Source organism: Rana temporaria, chromosome 8 (assembly GCF_905171775.1).
Source record: "Rana temporaria chromosome 8, aRanTem1.1, whole genome shotgun sequence".
Taxonomy (NCBI): Eukaryota; Metazoa; Chordata; class Amphibia; order Anura; family Ranidae; genus Rana; species Rana temporaria.
In genome coordinates this window covers 210,654-232,401 of record NC_053496.1, presented here as the reverse complement: position 1 = coordinate 232,401, position 21,748 = coordinate 210,654, and the positions used below count along the sequence as shown (strand labels likewise).

The 21,748-nt window shown below is 54.1% G+C and overlaps 1 protein-coding gene across 2 annotated transcripts in view; it reads right to left on the bottom strand.

The window, feature by feature from the left end:
- Positions 1-332: 332 nt before the first annotated feature.
- The window catches only part of LOC120946600 (myeloid leukemia factor 2-like), a 54,654-nt gene continuing 33,238 nt past the window's right edge, over positions 333-21,748 (bottom strand). For both annotated transcript variants that reach the window (XM_040361155.1, XM_040361154.1), the window contains 5 exons: positions 19,346-19,399; positions 14,160-14,291; positions 12,096-12,255; positions 5,748-5,911; positions 333-552 (listed from right to left, as the gene is read on the bottom strand). In XM_040361155.1, the coding sequence (XP_040217089.1) occupies positions 5,751-5,911; positions 12,096-12,255; positions 14,160-14,291; positions 19,346-19,399 (507 nt within the window). In that variant the 3' untranslated portion in view covers positions 333-552; positions 5,748-5,750. The remainder of the gene's footprint in view (positions 553-5,747; positions 5,912-12,095; positions 12,256-14,159; positions 14,292-19,345; positions 19,400-21,748) is intronic.

Sequence of the window (21,748 nt, the reverse complement as noted above, 5' to 3'; positions counted from 1 at the left end):
CCAGGCTCATGTTGGGCGAACGATTAGAAAAGTAACAGATAATCCTCCTTTACACTGTAAAAAAATCTCCCAATTTACGGAACGTCTGATTATCTTCCAGTCACCTCTACCGGAAACGTCTCTACCCAACCGCCACAGAAACTCTGCCTATGTACATCGAAAAAACTACTTAACTTAAATATTAACCCCTCCCCCTCTCCCGCCCCCTCCCCCGCCCACCCCACCCCTACCTGACTATTCCTCCCCCTCTACCTCCCCTCGCCTTCCCATACAAACCATTTCCCATGGATACGCCCCCGCAGAACCTCCCATCCCCTCCCTTACAGAAGCTCCCGGGATGTCCAATGCTTTTCAGGTAAATCGGCAAATAAAAATAAAAAAGTGCAGACGTGGAAAAACCTAGGAGGAAAAAATACGGGGAGCGAGGAAGGGGGAGGGGCACAAGAGAGTTGTCAGGGAGATGATGGAGCGGCGTGAGGAAGAAGTGGTCCCTTCGGGAATATTCGGAACGGTTGGGATTTCAAATTGTCCCGTTTTTGTGCATTAAATCAGCTGAAAGAGAAGGAGAGAGAAAATTACTAATCATCCGAAAATCGATCGATCGATCGTCACAGAAAACACACCGACAACCCAATAATACGGACACTAGAGAACTCCGACAACCCAATAATACGGACACCGGAGAACTCTGACAACCCAAAAATACGGACACTGGAGAACTCCGACAACCCAATAATACGGACACTAGAGAACTCCGACAACCCAATAATACGGACACTAGAGAACTCCGACAACCCAATAATACGGACACTAGAGAACTCCGACAACCCAATAATACGGACAAAGGAGAACTCCGACAACCCAATAATACGGACACTAGAGAACTCCGACAACCCAATAATACGGACACTAGAGAACTCCGACAACCCAATAATACGGACACTAGAGAACTCCGACAACCCAATAATACGGACAAAGGAGAACTCCGACAACCCAATAATACGGACACTAGAGAACTCCGACAACCCAATAATACGAACACTAGAGAACACCGACAACCCAATAATACGGACACTAGAGAACTCCGACAACCCAATAATACGGACACTAGAGAACTCCGACAACCCAATAATACGGACACTAGAGAACTCCGACAACCCAATAATACGGACACTGGAGAACTCCGACAACCCAATAATACGGACACTGGAGAACTCCGACAACCCAATAATACGGACACTAGAGAACTCCGACAACCCAATAATACGGACACTAGAGAACTCCGACAACCCAATAATATGGACACTGGAGAACTCCGACAACCCAATAATACGGACACTAGAGAACTCCGACAACCCAATAATACGGACACTAGAGAACTCCGACAACCCAATAATACGGACACTAGAGAACTCCGACAACCCAATAATACGGACACTAGAGAACTCCGACAACCCAATAATACGGACACTAGAGAACTCCGACAACCCAATAATACGGACACTAGAGAACTCCGACAACCCAATAATACGGACACTAGAGAACTCCGACAACCCAATAATACGGACACTGGAGAGCTCCGACAACCCAATAATACGGACACTGGAGAACTCCGACAACCCAATAATACGGACACTAGAGAACTCCGACAACCCAATAATACGGACACTAGAGAACTCCGACAACCCAATAATACGGACACTAGAGAACTCCGACAACCCAATAATACGAACACTAGAGAACACCGACAACCCAATAATACGGACACTAGAGAACTCCGACAACCCAATAATACGGACACTAGAGAACTCCGACAACCCAATAATACGGACACTAGAGAACTCCGACAACCCAATAATACGGACACTAGAGAACTCCGACAACCCAATAATACGGACACTGGAGAGCTCCGACAACCCAATAATACGGACACTAGAGAACTCCGACAACCCAATAATACGGACACTAGAGAACTCCGACAACCCAATAATATGGACACTGGAGAACTCCGACAACCCAATAATACGGACACTAGAGAACTCCGACAACCCAATAATACGGACACTAGAGAACTCCGACAACCCAATAATACGGACACTAGAGAACTCCGACAACCCAATAATACGGACACTAGAGAACTCCGACAACCCAATAATACGGACAAAGGAGAACGCCGACAACCCAAAAATACGGACACTGGAGAACTCCGACAACCCAATAATACGGACACTAGAGAACTCCGACAACCCAATAATACGGACACTAGAGAACTCCGACAACCCAATAATACGGACACTAGAGAACTCCGACAACCCAATAATACGGACAAAGGAGAACTCCGACAACCCAATAATACGGACAAAGGAGAACGCCGACAACCCAAAAATACGGACACTGGAGAACTCCGACAACCCAATAATACGGACACTAGAGAACTCCGACAACCCAATAATACGGACACTAGAGAACTCCGACAACCCAATAATACGGACACTAGAGAACTCCGACAACCCAATAATACGGACAAAGGAGAACGCCGACAACCCAAAAATACGGACACTGGAGAACTCCGACAACCCAATAATACGGACACTAGAGAACTCCGACAACCCAATAATACGGACACTAGAGAACTCCGACAACCCAATAATACGGACACTAGAGAACTCCGACAACCCAATAATACGGACAAAGGAGAACTCCGACAACCCAATAATACGGACACTAGAGAACTCCGACAACCCAATAATACGGACACTAGAGAACTCCGACAACCCAATAATACGGACAAAGGAGAACTCCGACAACCCAATAATACGGACACTAGAGAACTCCGACAACCCAATAATACGAACACTAGAGAACACCGACAACCCAATAATACGGACACTAGAGAACTCCGACAACCCAATAATACGGACACTAGAGAACTCCGACAACCCAATAATACGGACACTAGAGAACTCCGACAACCCAATAATACGGACACTGGAGAACTCCGACAACCCAATAATACGGACACTAGAGAACTCCGACAACCCAATAATACGGACACTAGAGAACTCCGACAACCCAATAATACGGACACTGGAGAACTCCGACAACCCAATAATACGGACACTAGAGAACTCCGACAACCCAATAATACGGACACTAGAGAACTCCGACAACCCAATAATACGGACACTAGAGAACTCCGACAACCCAATAATACGGACACTAGAGAACTCCGACAACCCAATAATACGGACACTAGAGAACTCCGACAACCCAATAATACGGACACTAGAGAACTCCGACAACCCAATAATACGGACACTGGAGAGCTCCGACAACCCAATAATACGGACACTGGAGAACTCCGACAACCCAATAATACGGACACTAGAGAACTCCGACAACCCAATAATACGGACACTAGAGAACTCCGACAACCCAATAATACGGACACTAGAGAACTCCGACAACCCAATAATATGGACACTGGAGAACTCCGACAACCCAATAATACGGACACTAGAGAACTCCGACAACCCAATAATACGGACACATTCTCAGTGATGTCATCGCTCTCTAGTGATTGGATAGGCTGCATTCTCAGTGATGTCACCGCTCTCTAGTGATTGGATAGGCTGCATCCTCAGTGATGTCACCGCTCTATATATACAATTTTACGCACACGATTAGAATACATAATGCTCCATTTGATACATAAGAGGCGCCTTACTTTCTTTTTGCATTTTCAGGTATGTATCTGTGGAGGGGGAGGGGGGAATTTCGTACAAAGGGGTCAGACGGAACCCGTAGACGTATCTCCTTTAATGAACACGCAGAGCTCACTGGAAGCGAAGCTGACAGCTCCTGATGAGACTGATTGCTGGGCGATAACGAGGCTCGTTTACAGTAACCTGATGAAGAAGCGCAGTGCCAAGCTCCGCAATCAGATGTGCGATTTGATTATTTTTTTTTTAGCCCCCGCCAGAAAATCTAAACAGCTGCAATCTGGACTGCAATGGCTTTAATAAATGGGCCTCAGCTGTCTTCTCCGTATGCTGAAGCCACCAAAAGCAGCTGCTGATGAGAAAAGACTGCGAAATCACAACTCCACCTACTGGCCGTTACTAGGTGCTGCAGCCAACGATCCGTCACGCACAACAGACTCGCTCGTGATTATCGGGAGACGTGAAGGTTTCTGAAGTCACAGATGAACTGTTATGGGTTCCAGAGTAATAAGATGAAACGGAAAGCCCTGCAGCAGAGACCTGTGCGGAGTGTTTCTGCCGTTCTGCACACCTACCTGCTCTCTTGTACCTGCACCTGACCCAACCCAGTCCATACTTTTCATTCTGTGTGTAGAAAGTGGAAACAGCCTCAGTCCAGGCCACACACCCCCAAAGCATTTCGCCCCGCCCATGGGGCTTAATCATGGGAAATCCCCATGATTAACCTTTATGAATAAGTCCCATGGGCAGGGCGAAACACGTTGGAGGAGTGGCCTGGACGGAGCCCAGGCTAGGGCTGTTTCCACTTTCTACACACAGGGTTTTGCTATGATTTGTGGCTTTTGGGACTTTCTTTGCATCGATATCCATGGAGATGGGACGACCTGCACTCCTAGCGGCTGACAGCAGATGAGGACCTGGCATCCCCTAGAGCGGCACCATTCATTTTGGAAAAGGTTCACAGAGAGCAAAGGAGTAGTCACCAGTGTTGCCTGTGGTCTCCTGACAGCTGACCCCCCCCCCCCCCCCATGTCACCGATTTACCATACCTTGCTCTACACTGTCTCTATGTGGAGGTGGCCATCTTGGTAGAGGGCTTTGCCTCCTCATGTCAGAGCAGCCCCCACACCCCCAATGACCGGTAGGGAAATATTCAAGAAGCAGCAGGAGAGGGGGGTAGGGGAGCACAGATCCACAGAATGAATACAGCAGGGAGATCCTTGCACTGCAGGTCCTCAGGTACAGCTTCCCATCCTGCAAGAACAGTGAGCTGCACATTTCAACCCTCCTGTAGGTGGCAGTACAACCTGCTGGATGAAGCAGAAGCAGGGAGATCCTTGCACTGCTGGTTCTCAGGTGCAGCTTCCCCTCCAGCAAGGAGAACAGTGAGCAACACAGTTCAGCCCTCCTGTAGGTGGCAGTATAACCTACTGGATTAAGCAGGGAGATCCTTGCACTGCAGGTCCTCAGGTACAGCGTCCCCTCCAGCAAGGTTAGAACAGCGAGTGGCACAGTTCAACCCTCCTGTAGGTGGCAGTATACCCTGCTAGATGAAGCAGAAGCAGGGAGATCCTTGCACTGCAGGTCCTCAGGTGCAGCTTCCCCCTCCAGCAAAGGGATCAGAGATCAGCACAGGTCAACCCTCCTGTAGGTGGCAGTATAACCTACTGGATGAAGCAGGGAGATCCTTGCACTGCAGGTCCTCAGGTACAGCGTCCCCTCCAGCAAGGAGAACAGTGAGCAACACAGTTCAACCCTCCTGTAGGTGGCAGTATAAAACTGCTGGGTGAAGTAGGGAGATCCTTGCACTGCAGGTCCTTAGGCACAGCTTCCCCTCCAGCAAGGAGAACAGTGAGCAACACAGTTGCGATATGAAAAACTCTATCAGTCAAACACAAAACTGCACAGTCAGGGCACCGCTGTCACTTTTGTCCATTCACAAACACAAGAAATGTCACTTATTGCCAAAGATCTCATCTACACTAAACAAGCGCCATTGTTCGGTAATTTCTGACGTCTGCTCACCTATCACCAGTCGTATCGGCGGGATGGGCGGGCTGTGCTGTCTTCAGGTCCCTGGATGGCGAGTCTCTCCTCTGGGGCTGCTCTCCTTCTATACTGCAGGCCCCTCTGACTCCGGTAACGGGAGGTCCCCCTGTGCCATTCTTCATTAAAACCACCAACATCATCTACAGAGAAGGAAGGAAATCAGTCACTGACCGCAGAGACCCCCTTCCCATTACCAGGGAGGACTCTCACTTCACATATAGAAAGCACTAGAATCCGAATCATATTCCTAAGACCAGTGATGGAGAACCTTGGCACCATAGACTAGTGTTGTCCCAAGTACAAGTACCGATACTAAGGCGGGGCCACCCGTCACGTGACCCCGCCCCCCTCTGACGCAAGGGAAAGCCTGGGCTTCCCCAGCGACGTAGTCAGGGGGACGGGTCACGTGACGGGTGGCCCCGCCTCACCTATATAAGAGCTGCCACTGGCTTAAGCTGCGTCATTCGCCGGGCTGTCTCCGGTGGAGACAGGCGGCCGACGATGCGTGCGCTCTGGATCCCGGACCTGGATGGATCTCCTCATCGCTGGACCCCGGCGGAGAGGAGCTCACCCGTCGTTGGATACCGACAACGTTGGAGCGAGTAGCAGGGAGTGGATCGAGAGTGGATTACCACCGCTGGATTTTTATTTTTTTAACAAAGGACTTTTTTCCACGGTGTCTGTGTTTTTTACAATTATTTACACTTCCTTAGTGAATTGGTAGAGGTACAATGTACCCCATTACCAATTCACAAAGGGGGGCGGGATCTGGGGGTCCCATTTGTTAAAGGGGTCTTCCAAATTCTGATAAGCCACCCGCCCGCAGACCCCCACAACCACCGGCCAGGGTTGTGGGGATGAGGCCCCTTGTTGAGGGCGTGTGGCCTGGTACGGTTCAGTAGGGGGGGCTTTCTCTCGTCCCCCCCTCTTTTCTGCGGCCGGCCAGGTTACGTGCTCGGATAAGGAGTCTGGTGTGGATTTTTGGGGGAACTCCACGCCATTTTTTTTTTATTTGGGGTGGAGTTTCCCTTAAAATCCACACCAGACCTGAAGGGCCTGGTAATTGAATTTGGGGGGACCCGCACGCTTTTTAAATTTTTTTTCTTTATGAATGAATTTTCTCTGAATTGCCGGGAGCCGATTATTCATTATAGCCGAGAGTCATTTTTAAAATTACTTTTTTTCCCCTTCAGAAATGACATTATGTGCAGAGACAGTTCTAAGTACGGGAAACATGCGCTACTTTACAGGCATACTATACACCCCCAGGTACGAAATTTAAAGGAATATTTCACTTTTACTGTTTCACTTTAAGCATTATTAAAATCACTTCTCCTGAAAAAATGGCTGTTTTTAAAACTTTTTTTTTTGCATTAATACATGTCCCATGGGGCAGGACCCGGGACCCCAAACACTCCCCTGGGGCAGGACCCGGGACCCCAAACACTCCCCTGGGGCAGGAACCGGGACCCCAAACACTCCCCTGGGGCAGGACCCGGGACCCCAAACACTCCCCTGGGGCAGGACCCGGGACCCCAAACACTCCCCTGGGGCAGGACCCGGGTCCCCAAACACTCCCCTGGGGCAGGACCCGGGACCCCAAACACTCCCCTGGGGCAGGACCCGGGACCCCAAACACTCCCCTGGGGCAGGACCCGGGACCCCAAACACTCCCCTGGGGCAGGACCCGGGACCCCAAACACTCCCCTGGGGCAGGACCCGGGTCCCCAAACACTTTTTAGGACAATAACTTGCATATTAACCTTTAAAATTAGCACTTTAGATTTCTCCCATAGACTTAAACAGGGTGTTGCGCGGCTTTTCGAATTTGCAAAGTGTCAAAAAAGTGTCAGTTCTGTCCACCGCAATCCCGATAAAAAAAATTAAAAGAAAATTGCTGATCGCCGCCATTACTAGTAAAAAAAATTAAAATGCCATAAATATATGCCCTATTTTGCCCCATCGCAAAGCCTCTCTGTGCCCCATCTGCACACCTGATCTCCGTGTCATGCAGTCGGCAGCCGTCCAGTGTAACCCCGCCCCGCCTCCTTGTTGTACGCGATAGACGGAATACTCAGTTTCCCAGCAGTGAGTCAGTCTTCAGTCTTCCGCCTATCGTGGACGAGGATGAGGAGGAGGCGGGGTTACACTGGACGCCGTCTGACTGCATGACACAGGGGCTGATCGTAGAGACTTGAGTATAAGCCAAGGGTAGGAAATGCAGCAGCTACTGTAAGTGGAAAAGAGGGTCAACAATGCCCATCTGCAAGCCTCGCCGTGCCCCATCGCAAAGCCTCGCCGTGCCCCATCGCAAAGCCTCGCCGTGCCCCATCGCAAAGCCTCGCCCCATCGCAAAGCCTCGCCCCATCGCAAAGCCTCGCCGTGCCCCATCGCAAAGCCTCGCCGTACCCCATCGCAAAGCCTCGCCGCGCCCCATCGCAAAGCCTCGCCGCGCCCCATCGCAAAGCCTCGCCCCATCTGCAAGCCTCGCCGTGCCCCATCGCAAAGCCTCGCCGTGCCCCATCGCAAAGCCTCGCCGTGCCCCATCGCAAAGCCTCGCCCCATCGCAAAGCCTCGCCCCATCGCAAAGCCTCGCCGTGCCCCATCGCAAAGCCTCGCCGTACCCCATCGCAAAGCCTCGCCGCGCCCCATCGCAAAGCCTCGCCGCGCCCCATCGCAAAGCCTCGCCCCATCGCAAAGCCTCGCCGCGCCCCATCGCAAAGCCTCGCCGCGCCCCATCGCAAAGCCTCGCCGCGCCCCATCGCAAAGCCTCGCCGTGCCCCATCGCAAAGCCTCGCCCCATCGCAAAGCCTCGCCGTGCCCCATCGCAAAGCCTCGCCGTGCCCCATCGCAAAGCCTCGCCGCGCCCCATCGCAAAGCCTCGCCGCGCCCCATCGCAAAGCCTCGCCGCGCCCCATCGCAAAGCCTCGCCCCATCGCAAAGCCTCGCCGCGCCCCATCGCAAAGCCTCGCCCCATCGCAAAGCCTCGCCGCGCCCCATCGCAAAGCCTCGCCGCGCCCCATCGCAAAGCCTCGCCCCATCGCAAAGCCTCACCACGCCCCATCGCAAAGCCTCGCCGTGCCCCATCGCAAAGCCTCACCGTGCCCCATTGCAAGCCTCACTGTGCCCCATCGCAAAGCCTCGCCCCATCGCAAAGCCTCACCACGCCCCATCGCAAAGCCTCGCCGCGCCCCATCGCAAAGCCTCGGCGCGCCCCATCGCAAAGCCTCGCCGCGCCCCATCGCAAAGCCTCGCCGCGCCCCATCGCAAAGCCTCGCCCCATCGCAAAGCCTCGCCGCGCCCCATCGCAAAGCCTCGCCCCATCGCAAAGCCTCGCCGCGCCCCATCGCAAAGCCTCGCCGCGCCCCATCGCAAAGCCTCGCCCCATCGCAAAGCCTCACCACGCCCCATCGCAAAGCCTCACCGTGCCCCATCGCAAAGCCTCACCGTGCCCCATTGCAAGCCTCACTGTGCCCCATCGCAAAGCCTCGCCCCATCGCAAAGCCTCACCACGCCCCATCGCAAAGCCTCGCCGCGCCCCATCGCAAAGCCTCGCCCCATCGCAAAGCCTCGCCGCGCCCCATCGCAAAGCCTCGCCCCATCGCAAAGCCTCGCCGCGCCCCATCGCAAAGCCTCGCCGCGCCCCATCGCAAAGCCTCGCCCCATCGCAAAGCCTCACCACGCCCCATCGCAAAGCCTCACCGTGCCCCATCGCAAAGCCTCACCACGCCCCATCGCAAAGCCTCACCGTGCCCCATCGCAAAGCCTCACCGTGCCCCATTGCAAGCCTCACTGTGCCCCATCGCAAAGCCTCGCCCCATCGCAAAGCCTCACCACGCCCCATCGCAAAGCCTCGCCGCGCCCCATCGCAAAGCCTCGGCGCGCCCCATCGCAAAGCCTCGCCGCGCCCCATCGCAAAGCCTCGCCGCGCCCCATCGCAAAGCCTCGCCCCATCGCAAAGCCTCGCCGCGCCCCATCGCAAAGCCTCGCCCCATCGCAAAGCCTCGCCGCGCCCCATCGCAAAGCCTCGCCGCGCCCCATCGCAAAGCCTCGCCCCATCGCAAAGCCTCACCACGCCCCATCGCAAAGCCTCACCGTGCCCCATCGCAAAGCCTCACCGTGCCCCATTGCAAGCCTCACTGTGCCCCATCGCAAAGCCTCGCCCCATCGCAAAGCCTCACCACGCCCCATCGCAAAGCCTCGCCGCGCCCCATCGCAAAGCCTCGCCCCATCGCAAAGCCTCGCCGCGCCCCATCGCAAAGCCTCGCCCCATCGCAAAGCCTCGCCGCGCCCCATCGCAAAGCCTCGCCCCATCGCAAAGCCTCACCACGCCCCATCGCAAAGCCTCACCGTGCCCCATCGCAAAGCCTCACCGTGCCCCATTGCAAGCCTCACTGTGCCGATCTGCATACCTGATCTCGGTGTCATGCAGTCGGCAGCCGTCCAGTGTAACCCCGCCCCGCCTCCTCCGTGATAGACGGAACACTCAGTTTCTCAGAGTCAGTCTTCAGTGTTTTCACCTATCACGGAAGAGGGCGAGGAGGAGGCGGGGCGGGGTTACGCTGGATGGCGTGTGACTGCATGACACAAGGGCTGATCAGAGAGACTCGAGTATAAGCCGAGGGGGGCCTTTTCAGCACCAAAAAAATGTGCTGAAAAACTCGGCTTATACTCGAGTATATACGGTGTATATATATATATATATATATTTATATATATATATATATATATATAAAAAAATGCAGGATGGGATCAAATACCACCAAAAGTAATCTCTATTTGTGTGAATAAAAAAATAAATGATATGAATGTAATTTGGGTACAATGTCGCAGTTAGTTGTGCCAGTTAGAGTAGTGCAGTACTGAATAGCAAAAAATGTCCTGGTCATGAGGGGGGGGGAACCTTCCGGAACTGAAGTGGTTAATCAATTGGGGATACAAGTGAGACGTCTCCAATATATTTGACAAAGAGAAGTTTAGCAAATTTGTTATAAAATGTAACACTGAAAATATCAAGATACAAATTTAACTGTAATTTTTTTTTAAAAAGAAACAAAGGGCCAGATTCACAGTGGAAATACGACGGCGTTTCTCCTGATACGCCGGCGTATCTCTGTTTCTATCTATGCGGCTGGTTCATAGAATTAGTTACGCATAGATAGCCAGAAGATCCGACAGGCGTAATTGTTTTACACTGTCGGATCTTAGGATGCAATACCGCGGCCGCCGCTGGGGGGAGTTTGCGTCGTAAACCAGCGTCGCGTATGCAAATTAGGAGTTACGGCCGATCCACAACGGTTTTTCACGTTCGCTACGTCGCCGCTAGTATAGTTTCCCGTCGCAAAGTTACACTTTTTTTTTGGTGCCTTAACTTTAATCAGCAAGTGTATTGCTGTCTAAAGTATGGCCGTCGTTCCCGCGTCGAAATTTAAAAATTAACGTCGTTTGCGTAAGCCGTCCGGGAATACGGAAGTACGCTACGCGCATCACCGTTCAAAAAAATTACGTCACGGCGCGCAAAGCATGGCGGGAGTTAGGAAACGGAGCATGTAGGTCCGGCGCGGGATCGCGCCTAATTTAAATGGCACACGCCCATTTGAATTGGCCCGCCTTGCGCCGGAGGCCGCGGGCGGAGGTTTTCATCGCAAGTGCTTGGTGAATCAGGCACTTGCGATGAAAAATTGCTGTGGTGCAACGTATCTAGGATACGTTACGCCGCCGCGATTCTACGTGAATCTGGCCCAAAGTTCCTGTCACCTGCCGATGCATCATGAAGGGACGCTGCCTACTGATTGGCCACCCTCACAGTAACATTTACTTGGCTCCTCCCTCACCACCTCCCCTTGGTAGGAGTGCACCCTGGGTATGTTCTGGTGGCTGAGATGACCCAGGGTGAATGGTGCTCCCCCCCCCCCCGGATGCCACCGCCCTCTTGTGGCATTTGGGTCCAGTGACGGGTCGCTCAGGCCTGAACACAGACACATGATTCATAGGAGGAGCCACACTTCCAGCAATGACACCAATGTAGCGGGGGCGGGGAGCTGGGATTGGGCAGTATAACCTGCTGGGGGGGATGGGCTCTCAGCACGGTCACCTCCCCCTGAATGGGCAGTGTCACATGACCTCAGCTTAGGTCACATGACCAGCGACTTGACTGTGGACAGAAGCTTCCAGAAGGTTTGAGGAGGTTGACGCCCCCAACGCCGGCCACTTCCGCTTTAGTACAGAGCGCCGCGGGCGTGGATCCCGCCGCTCCGGCTCAGTAAGGGGGAGCCAATCAGGTAAAAGCTTTCATGTCTAGACCCACCCGAGCGCACAGCTTACTTTCATCCATGTTTATATACTCCTGCCTCTCCTCGCGGTCTCCCGTGCGACGGTTGTGAGAGCGCTGCATGATGTGCGCCCGCTCTCCAATATGGTGACCGATGCTCATCTGTTCCATTCCGCTATCCGAATCCCGCATTGTGCGTCTCGTCTCACAAATCTGCCAGACAGGAGAGAAGAGCAGATTACACATCGATCGACCTTCCATCGTCCAATGAGATCGTCACATCAGAGGAAGAGAAATCCTATTGGCTTCTATGACTCGCTAAAAACTGAGCTTGGGCTAGACCAGGGGTCTCCAAATTGCGGCCCAGGGGCCGGATTTAGCACTTTGCTATCCTTTATCTAACCCTTAGAGAACTATTCCTCCCACTGACACCAATGATGGGACACTATTCCTCCCACTGACACCAATGATGGGACACTATTCCTCCCACTGACCCCAATGATGGGACACTATTCCCCCCACTGACACCAATGATGGGACACTATTCCTTCCACCGACACCAATGATGGGACACTATTCCTCCCCACTGACACCAATGATGGGACACTATTCCTCCCACCGACACCAATGATGGGACACTATTCCTCCCACTGACACCAATGATGGGACACTATTCCTCCCACTGACACCAATGATGGGACACTATTCCTCCCACTGATACCAATGATGGGACACTATTCCTCCCACTGACACCAATGATGGGACACTATTCCTCCCACTGACACCAAGGAGGGGACACTATTCCTCCCACTGACACCAATGATGGGGGACACTATTCCTCCCACTGACACCAATGATGGGACACTATTCCTCCCACTGACGCCAATGATGGGACACTATTCCTCCCACTGACACCAGTGATGGGACACTATTCCCCCCCACTGACACCAGTGATGGGACACTATTCCCCCCCACTGACACCAATGATGGGACACTATTCCCCCCACTGACACCAATGATGGGACACTATTCCTCCCACTGATACCAATGATGGGACACTATTCCTCCCAATGATATCAATGATGGGACACTATTCCTCCCACTGATACCAATGATGGGACACTATTCCTCCCACTGATACCAATGATGGGACACTATTCCTCCCACTTATACCAATGATGGGACACTATTCCTCCCACTGACACCAATGATGGGTCACTATTCCTCCCACTGACACCAATGATGGGACACTATTCCTCCCACTGACCCCAATGATGGGACACTATTCCTCCCACTGACCCCAATGATGGGACACCATTCCTCCCACTGACACCAATGATGGGACACTATTCCTCCCACTGACACCAATGATGGGGACACTATTCCTCCCACTGACACCAATGATGGGGCACTATTCCTCCTACTGACACCAATGATGGGGCACTATTCCTCCCACTGACACCAATGATGGGGCACTATTCCTCCCACTGACACCAATGATGGGACACTATTCCCCCCACTGACACCAATGATGAGACACTATTCCTCCCACTGACACCAATGATGGGACACTATTCCTCCCACTGACACCAATGATGGGACACTATTCCTCCCACTGACACCAATGATGGGACACTATTCCTCCCACTGACACCAATGATGGGACACTATTCCTCCCACTGACACCAATGATGGGACACTATTCCTCCCACTGACACCAATGATGGGACACTATTCCTCCCACTGACACCAATGATGGGACACTATTTCTCCCACTGACACCAATGATGGGACACTATTCCCCCCACTGACACCAATGATCGGACACTATTCCCCCCACTGACACCAATGATGGGACACTATTCCTCCCACTGACACCAATGATGGGACACTATTCCTCCCACTGACACCAATGATGGGACACTATTCCCCCCACTGACACCAATGATGGGACACTATTCCCCCCACTGACACCAATGATGGGACACTATTCCTCCCACTGACACCAATGATGGGACACTATTCCTCTCTGAAGGATAATAAACGGGCCCTTTGCAGGTTTGGAGATCGATGATCTGGACACAATCTTCTATATCTAGGATTCGGGAATTACTCACCCCGCCGGGAGCGGTGCACGTCTGTGATGTCTCCTGATATACTTTAGGGGTGCCGCTCCCCAACATATTGGAGTAGGAAATGACCGTGGAAGAAGAGAATGTCTGACAGTTTGACCCGCTGGACAGTTGTTCCTGTTGGTAAACAACGGCAAACACTGATCAATATATTTACAGCCCGGGGGGGGGGGGGGGAGTGTAATGAGAAGCAATGATTTATTAAGTGTATATATGTGTGGAGAGAGCGAGAGAAGAAAGGAGAGAGAAGTAGAGATAGAGAGCGAGAGAGAGTATGAGGACAGGAAGTGGCTGACATGCACACTCCCCCGTGTATGAGGACAGGAAGCGGCTGACATGCACACTCCCCCGTGTATGAGGACAGGAAGTGGCTGACATGCACACTCCCCCGTGTACGAGGACAGGAAGTGGCTGACATGCACACTCCCCCATGTATGAGGACAGGAAGTGGCTGACATGCACACTCCCCCGTGTATGAGGACAGGAAGTGGCTGACATGCACACTCCCCCGTGTACGAGGACAGGAAGTGGCTGACATGCACACTCCCCCGTGTACGAGGACAGGAAGTGGCTGACATGCACACTCCCCCATGTATGAGGACAGGAAGTGGCTGACATGTACACTCCCCCATGTACGAGGACAGGAAGTGGCTGACATGCACACTCCCCCGTGTACGAGGACAGGAAGTGGCTGACATGCACACTCCCCCGTGTACGAGGACAGGAAGTGGCTGACATGCACACTCCCCCGTGTACGAGGACAGGAAGTGGCTGACATGCACACTCCCCCGTGTATGAGGACAGGAAGTGGCTGACATGCACACTCCCCCGTGTACGAGGACAGGAAGTGGCTGACATGCACACTCCCCCATGTATGAGGACAGGAAGTGGCTGACATGTACACTCCCCCATGTACGAGGACAGGAAGTGGCTGACATGCACACTCCCCCGTGTACGAGGACAGGAAGTGGCTGACATGCACACTCCCCCGTGTACGAGGACAGGAAGTGGCTGACATGCACACTCCCCCGTGTACGAGGACAGGAAGTGGCTGACATGCACACTCCCCCGTGTACGAGGACAGGAAGTGGCTGACATGCACACTCCCCCGTGTACGAGGACAGGAAGTGGCTGACATGCACACTCCCCCATGTATGAGGACAGGAAGTGGCTGACATGCACACTCCCCCGTGTACGAGGACAGGAAGTGGCTGACATGCACACTCCCCCGTGTAAGAGGACAGGAAGTGGCTGACATGCACACTCCCCCGTGTATGAGGACAGGAAGTGGCTGACATGCACATTCCCCCATGTATGAGGACAGGAAGTGGCTGACATGCACACTCCCCCGTGTATGAGGACAGGAAGCGGCTGACATGCACACTCCCCCGTGTATGAGGACAGGAAGCGGCTGACATGCACACTCCCCCGTGTATGAGGACAGGAAGTGGCTGACATGCACACTCCCCCATGTATGAGGACAGGAAGCGGCTGACATGCACACTCCCCCGTGTATGAGGACAGGACAGGAAGTGGCTGACATGCACACTCCCCCGTGTAGGAGGACAGGAAGTGGCTGACATGCACACTCCCCCGTGTAGGAGGACAGGAAGAGGCTGACATGCACACTCCCCCGTGTATGAGGACAGGAAGCGGCTGACATGCACACTCCCCCGTGTATGAGGACAGGAAGCGGCTGACATGCACACTCCCCCATGTATGAGGACAGGAAGCGGCTGACATGCACACTCCCCCGTGTATGAGGACAGGAAGCGGCTGACATGCACACTCCCCCATGTATGAGGACAGGAAGTGGCTGACATGCACACTCCCCCGTGTACGAGGACAGGAAGTGGCTGACATGCACACTCCCCCGTGTACGAGGACAGGAAGTGGCTGACATGCACACTCCCCCGTGTACGAGGACAGGAAGTGGCTGACATGCACACTCCCCCGTGTACGAGGACAGGAAGTGGCTGACATGCACACTCCCCCGTGTACGAGGACAGGAAGTGGCTGACATGCACACTCCCCCGTGTAAGAGGACAGGAAGTGGCTGACATGCACACTCCCCCGTGTACGAGGACAGGAAGTGGCTGACATGCACACTCCCCCGTGTACGAGGACAGGAAGTGGCTGACATGCACACTCCCCCGTGTACGAGGACAGGAAGTGGCTGACATGCACACTCCCCCGTGTACGAGGACAGGAAGTGGCCGACATGCACACTCCCCCGTGTACGAGGACAGGAAGTGGCCGACATGCACACTCCCCCGTGTACGAGGACAGGAAGTGGCCGACATGCACACTCCCCCGTGTACGAGGACAGGAAGTGGCTGACATGCACACTCCCCCGTGTATGAGGACAGGAAGTGGCTGACATGCACACTCCCCCGTGTATGAGGACAGGAAGTGGCTGACATGCACACTCCCCCGTGTACGAGGACAGGAAGTGGCTGACATGCACACTCCCCCATGTATGAGGACAGGAAGTGGCTGACATGCACACTCCCCCATGTATGAGGACAGGAAGTGGCTGACATGCACACTCCCCCATGTATGAGGACAGGAAGTGGCTGACATGCACACTCCCCCGTGTATGAGGACAGGAAGTGGCTGACATGCACACTCCCCCGTGTACGAGGACAGGAAGTGGCTGACATGCACACTCCCCCATGTATGAGGACAGGAAGTGGCTGACATGCACACTCCCCCATGTACGAGGACAGGAAGTGGCTGACATGCACACTCCCCCGTGTACGAGGACAGGAAGTGGCCGACATGCACACTCCCCCGTGTACGAGGACAGGAAGTGGCCGACATGCACACTCCCCCGTGTACGAGGACAGGAAGTGGCCGACATGCACACTCCCCCGTGTACGAGGACAGGAAGTGGCTGACATGCACACTCCCCCGTGTACGAGGACAGGAAGTGGCCGACATGCACACTCCCCCGTGTACGAGGACAGGAAGTGGCTGACATGCACACTCCCCCGTGTATGAGGACAGGAAGTGGCTGACATGCACACTCCCCCGTGTATGAGGACAGGAAGTGGCTGACATGCACACTCCCCCGTGTACGAGGACAGGAAGTGGCTGACATGCACACTCCCCCATGTATGAGGACAGGAAGTGGCTGACATGCACACTCCCCCATGTATGAGGACAGGAAGTGGCTGACATGCACACTCCCCCATGTATGAGGACAGGAAGTGGCTGACATGCACACTCCCCCGTGTATGAGGACAGGAAGTGGCTGACATGCACACTCCCCCGTGTACGAGGACAGGAAGTGGCTGACATGCACACTCCCCCGTGTATGAGGACAGGAAGTGGCTGACATGCACACTCCCCCGTGTACGAGGACAGGAAGTGGCTGACATGCACACTCCCCCGTGTATGAGGACAGGAAGTGGCTGACATGCACACTCCCCCGTGTACGAGGACAGGAAGTGGCTGACATGCACACTCCCCCGTGTATGAGGACAGGAAGTGGCTGACATGCACACTCCCCCGTGTACGAGGACAGGAAGTGGCTGACATGCACACTCCCCCGTGTATGAGGACAGGAAGCGGCTGACATGCACACTCCCCCGTGTATGAGGACAGGAAGCGGCTGACATGCACACTCCCCCATGTATGAGGACAGGAAGCGGCTGACATGCACACTCCCCCGTGTACGAGGACAGGAAGTGGCTGACATGCACACTCCCCCGTGTACGAGGACAGGAAGTGGCTGACATGCACACTTCCCCGTGTATGAGGACAGGAAGTGACTGACATGCACACTTCCCCGTGTATGAGGACAGGAAGTGACTGACATGCACACTTCCCCGTGTATGAGGACAGGAAGTGGCTGACATGCACATTCCCCCATGTATGAGGACAGGAAGTGGCTGACATGCACACTCCCCCGTGTATGAGGACAGGAAGTGACTGACATGCACACTTCCCCGTGTATGAGGACAGGAAGTGGCTGACATGCACATTCCCCCATGTATGAGGACAGGAAGTGGCTGACATGCACACTCCCCCGTGTACGAGGACAGGAAGTGGCTGACATGCACACTCCCCCATGTATGAGGACAGGAAGTGGCTGACATGCACACTCCCCCGTGTACGAGGACAGGAAGTGGCTGACATGCACACTCCCCCGTGTATGAGGACAGGAAGTGGCTGACATGCACACTCCCCCGTGTATGACAAATTCCCGCAAACACCCTCCAACATGTCCAGGAAAAGCCTTCCCAGAAGAGTGGAGGTTGTAATGACTGCAAAGGGGGGGGGGGGGGGTTGATCAACTCCGTAATCCTGGTTTTGGAATGGGATAGCCAACAAGCTCTTATGGGTGTAATGACCAGAGGGCGTGTCTCTGAAGTGTGTGGAAAGTGAAGGGAGTTATAAGAAGAAAGAAGAGGTAGCTGCAAGGACCACACTCTAGAGCAAGGGTGTCATACTCAATTTCATTGCGGGCCGCATCAGCAGTATGGTTGCCATCCAAGGGCTGATTGTATCTGGGATGTCCTACATGCCGAGCGCAGAGTTAAGGGGGGGGTGCCGTGTGCCGAGTTCAGGGGGGGGTGCCGTGTGCCGAGCGCAGAGTTAAGGGGGGGGTGCCGTGTGCCGAGCGCAGAGTTCAGGGGGGGGTGCCATGTACAGAGTTTAGGGGGGGGGTGCCGTGCGCAGAGTTCAGGGGGGTGCCGTGCGCAGAGTTAAGGGGGGTGCCGTGCGCAGAGTTAAGGGGGGTGCCGTGCGCAGAGTTCAGGGGGGTGCCGTGTGCAGAGCGCAGAGTTCAGGGGGGTGCCGTGTGCAGAGCGCAGAGTTCAGGGGGGTGCCGTGTGCAGAGCGCAGAGTTCAGGGGGGTGCCGTGCGCAGAGTTCAGGGGGGTGCCGTGCGCAGAGTTCAGGGGGGTGCCGTGCGCAGAGTTCAGGGGGGTGCCGTGCGCAGAGTTCAGGGGGGTGCCGTGCGCAGAGTTCAGGGGGGGTGCCGTGTACAGAGAGACAGATTTAGGGGCACACTATGCACAGTAGAGTTTTGCAACATCCCAGCTGAATAACTGGGTGTGAGGGCCACATGAAGAAGCCTGGCGGGCCTGATTTGGCCCCCGGCCCTTGTGTTTGACAGATGTGCTCTAGAGTATAGGAAAAGTAATAAGATACAAACATACTCACCATACCTCCCATAAGATCGTTCATCAATCCAAACATGTCCATGAATCCGCCCCCCTAGAGAGGAACAAAGGAAGACGTCTCGTCACACAACTTACACTGATAAACACAAAAAATAACAATCATGTTCTACTTTCCAGCTCAGTAATGGTTTTGCACAGAGCAGCCCCGATCCTCCTCTTCTCAGGTCCCCCGCCAGCGCTCCTGGCCCCTCCCTCCAATCAAGCAGCTTGCTATGGGGGCCCCCCCAGTCAGGCTCGCTCCTGAGCTGCTGCTCTGCGTGTCCAGTCACACACTGAGCCGTGGCTTGGCCCCGCCCCCTCTCTCCTTATTGGCAGTCGCGGAGAGCAGAGCCTCTCGTGCACACCGCTGGATCAAAAAGGAGCTCAGGTGAGTATTGGGGGGGGAGTGGGTTGGGGGGAGCTGCACCTTGAATTCACCTTCAGCCTTTACAGCCACTTTACAACTGCAAATCTTGCCAATTGTGCTGTAAATTGCCTCCAGTGCTGTTCCCGTTTCTTCTTGCTGGCGGCGGCCATTTTGCTGAAGCCCAGAGCCCCTGAGCAGAAGTAAATCATATAGCAGAAATAAAACCCATTGATTTAACGGTTTAAAAAAAAAAAAAAAAAAAAGTTACATTCCTGGAATGCTGGGATTGCCAAATGTCACATTTGATTGTGTCCTCAACCAAACTGTCAAGCCATCAGATGGCCGGCGTCATAACCGATCCCAAACCAGACCATAGTCAGTGCGAGTCAGCTGGTGGAGTAGGACGCTTCCCGACGAGTCTGCTCTCACCCAGAGACAAGCTTTGACAGTCAGTCAGGCAGGCTTTTTTCCTCCTAGCCCCCAGCGGCAAACAACAAACAGCAGCATCCAGTTCCTCCTAGTCCTAGTCCTTGCGACAACATCTGCTACCATAAGCACCCAGGACTTTCCTCCTTCCCCCCGAGCCTCCCTCCTTGCTCCGCAAGCATCACCTCCCGGAGAGCCCGGTAAGGTAAGCCCCTGTTTCTCAGGGCCATTCCACCTTCCCTTGGGACCGCTGGCGGCCGTCCTTTTCACCTTACCCCCACACCACTAGCCGTTACTGAGGCATCCCCCCGCCACCTCCCCGCCTCAGATCCAGCTGGCCATAATCATACCAGGGCCCCCGCGCCCCCTTCCTGGAACGTTTCTCGGCGCCCGCGACTAGGAAAGACCGCGGCTTCACCCGCGGCCTAGTCGGCGTGCCGCACCAAACACCTAGCAATCTCCCCCAACTACTAGCCGTTACTGAGGCATCCGCCCGCCACCACCCAGCCTCAGTTTTCCAGCGGGCCATAACCATACCTGGGCCCCTGTGCACCCCCGCCACCTCCTGGAACAATTTGCGGCGACCGCAAGTAGGAAAGACCGCGGTTTCACCCGCGGCCTAGTTGGCACGCTGCACTTACACCCAGCAATCTCCCCCAACTACTTTAAACCCCCCCCCCCCCTCTTCTTGGGCTACAGGAGGATCCCCATCCAGCACTGGGGCATCCCCACTCACTCCCCCCCCCCTTCCATCCCCCACAACTTGATCCAGGGTTCGCCCGATTGCCCTTCAGGGATCATGAAGGAATTTTTTCCCCCCCGGCCGCTGCACATTGGCATAGCACGGCTACGTTTTTTTTTACCTTCCTCTGGATCAACCAGGGAGGGAGGATTTCGTGGAATCTTCCTTCCCACCGCCATCCCCCATTAACACCTGTCCCCCCCCCCCCCCGGCATTCGGCAACTATGGTTAATCTGAGATATTCTGCAGATACCATTTAGGTTTGCCGCAATATTGCCAGCCGTCACCAAAAAAGCTCTAAGAATTGAGCAACTGTTGAGAATCGATCGACTCCCAAAAAATTCAGCCACTTACCACACCCTAAACACATATCATGCACTTTGATCAACACAAGATCGGCAGTAAAACATTGATTAGAAATCCATAATTTCATCCTGCAATACGATTTAGACTGCCTCTTTATCACAGAAAGCTGGCTCACAGCCGACTAACACCATTCTCGGAGAACTGGTGCCAGAAAACTATCGTATTATAACTGAAAACAGAGTGGGGCAAAGAGGAGGAGGCCTGGTGGTGATCTACAAGACTCACCTCTCGATCTCTAAACCTGATCTACAGAGTGGGGCAAAGAGGAGGAGGCCTGGCGGTGATCCACAAGACTCACCTCTCGCTCACTAAACCTGATCTACAGAGTGGGGCAAAGAGGAGGAGGCCTGGCGGTGATCCACAAGGCTCACCTCTCGCTCACTAAACCTGATCTACAGAGTGGGGCAAAGAGGAGGAGGCCTGGCGGTGATCCACAAGACTCACCTCTCGCTCACTAAACCTGATCTACAGGGTGGGGCAAAGAGGAGGAGGCCTGGCGGTGA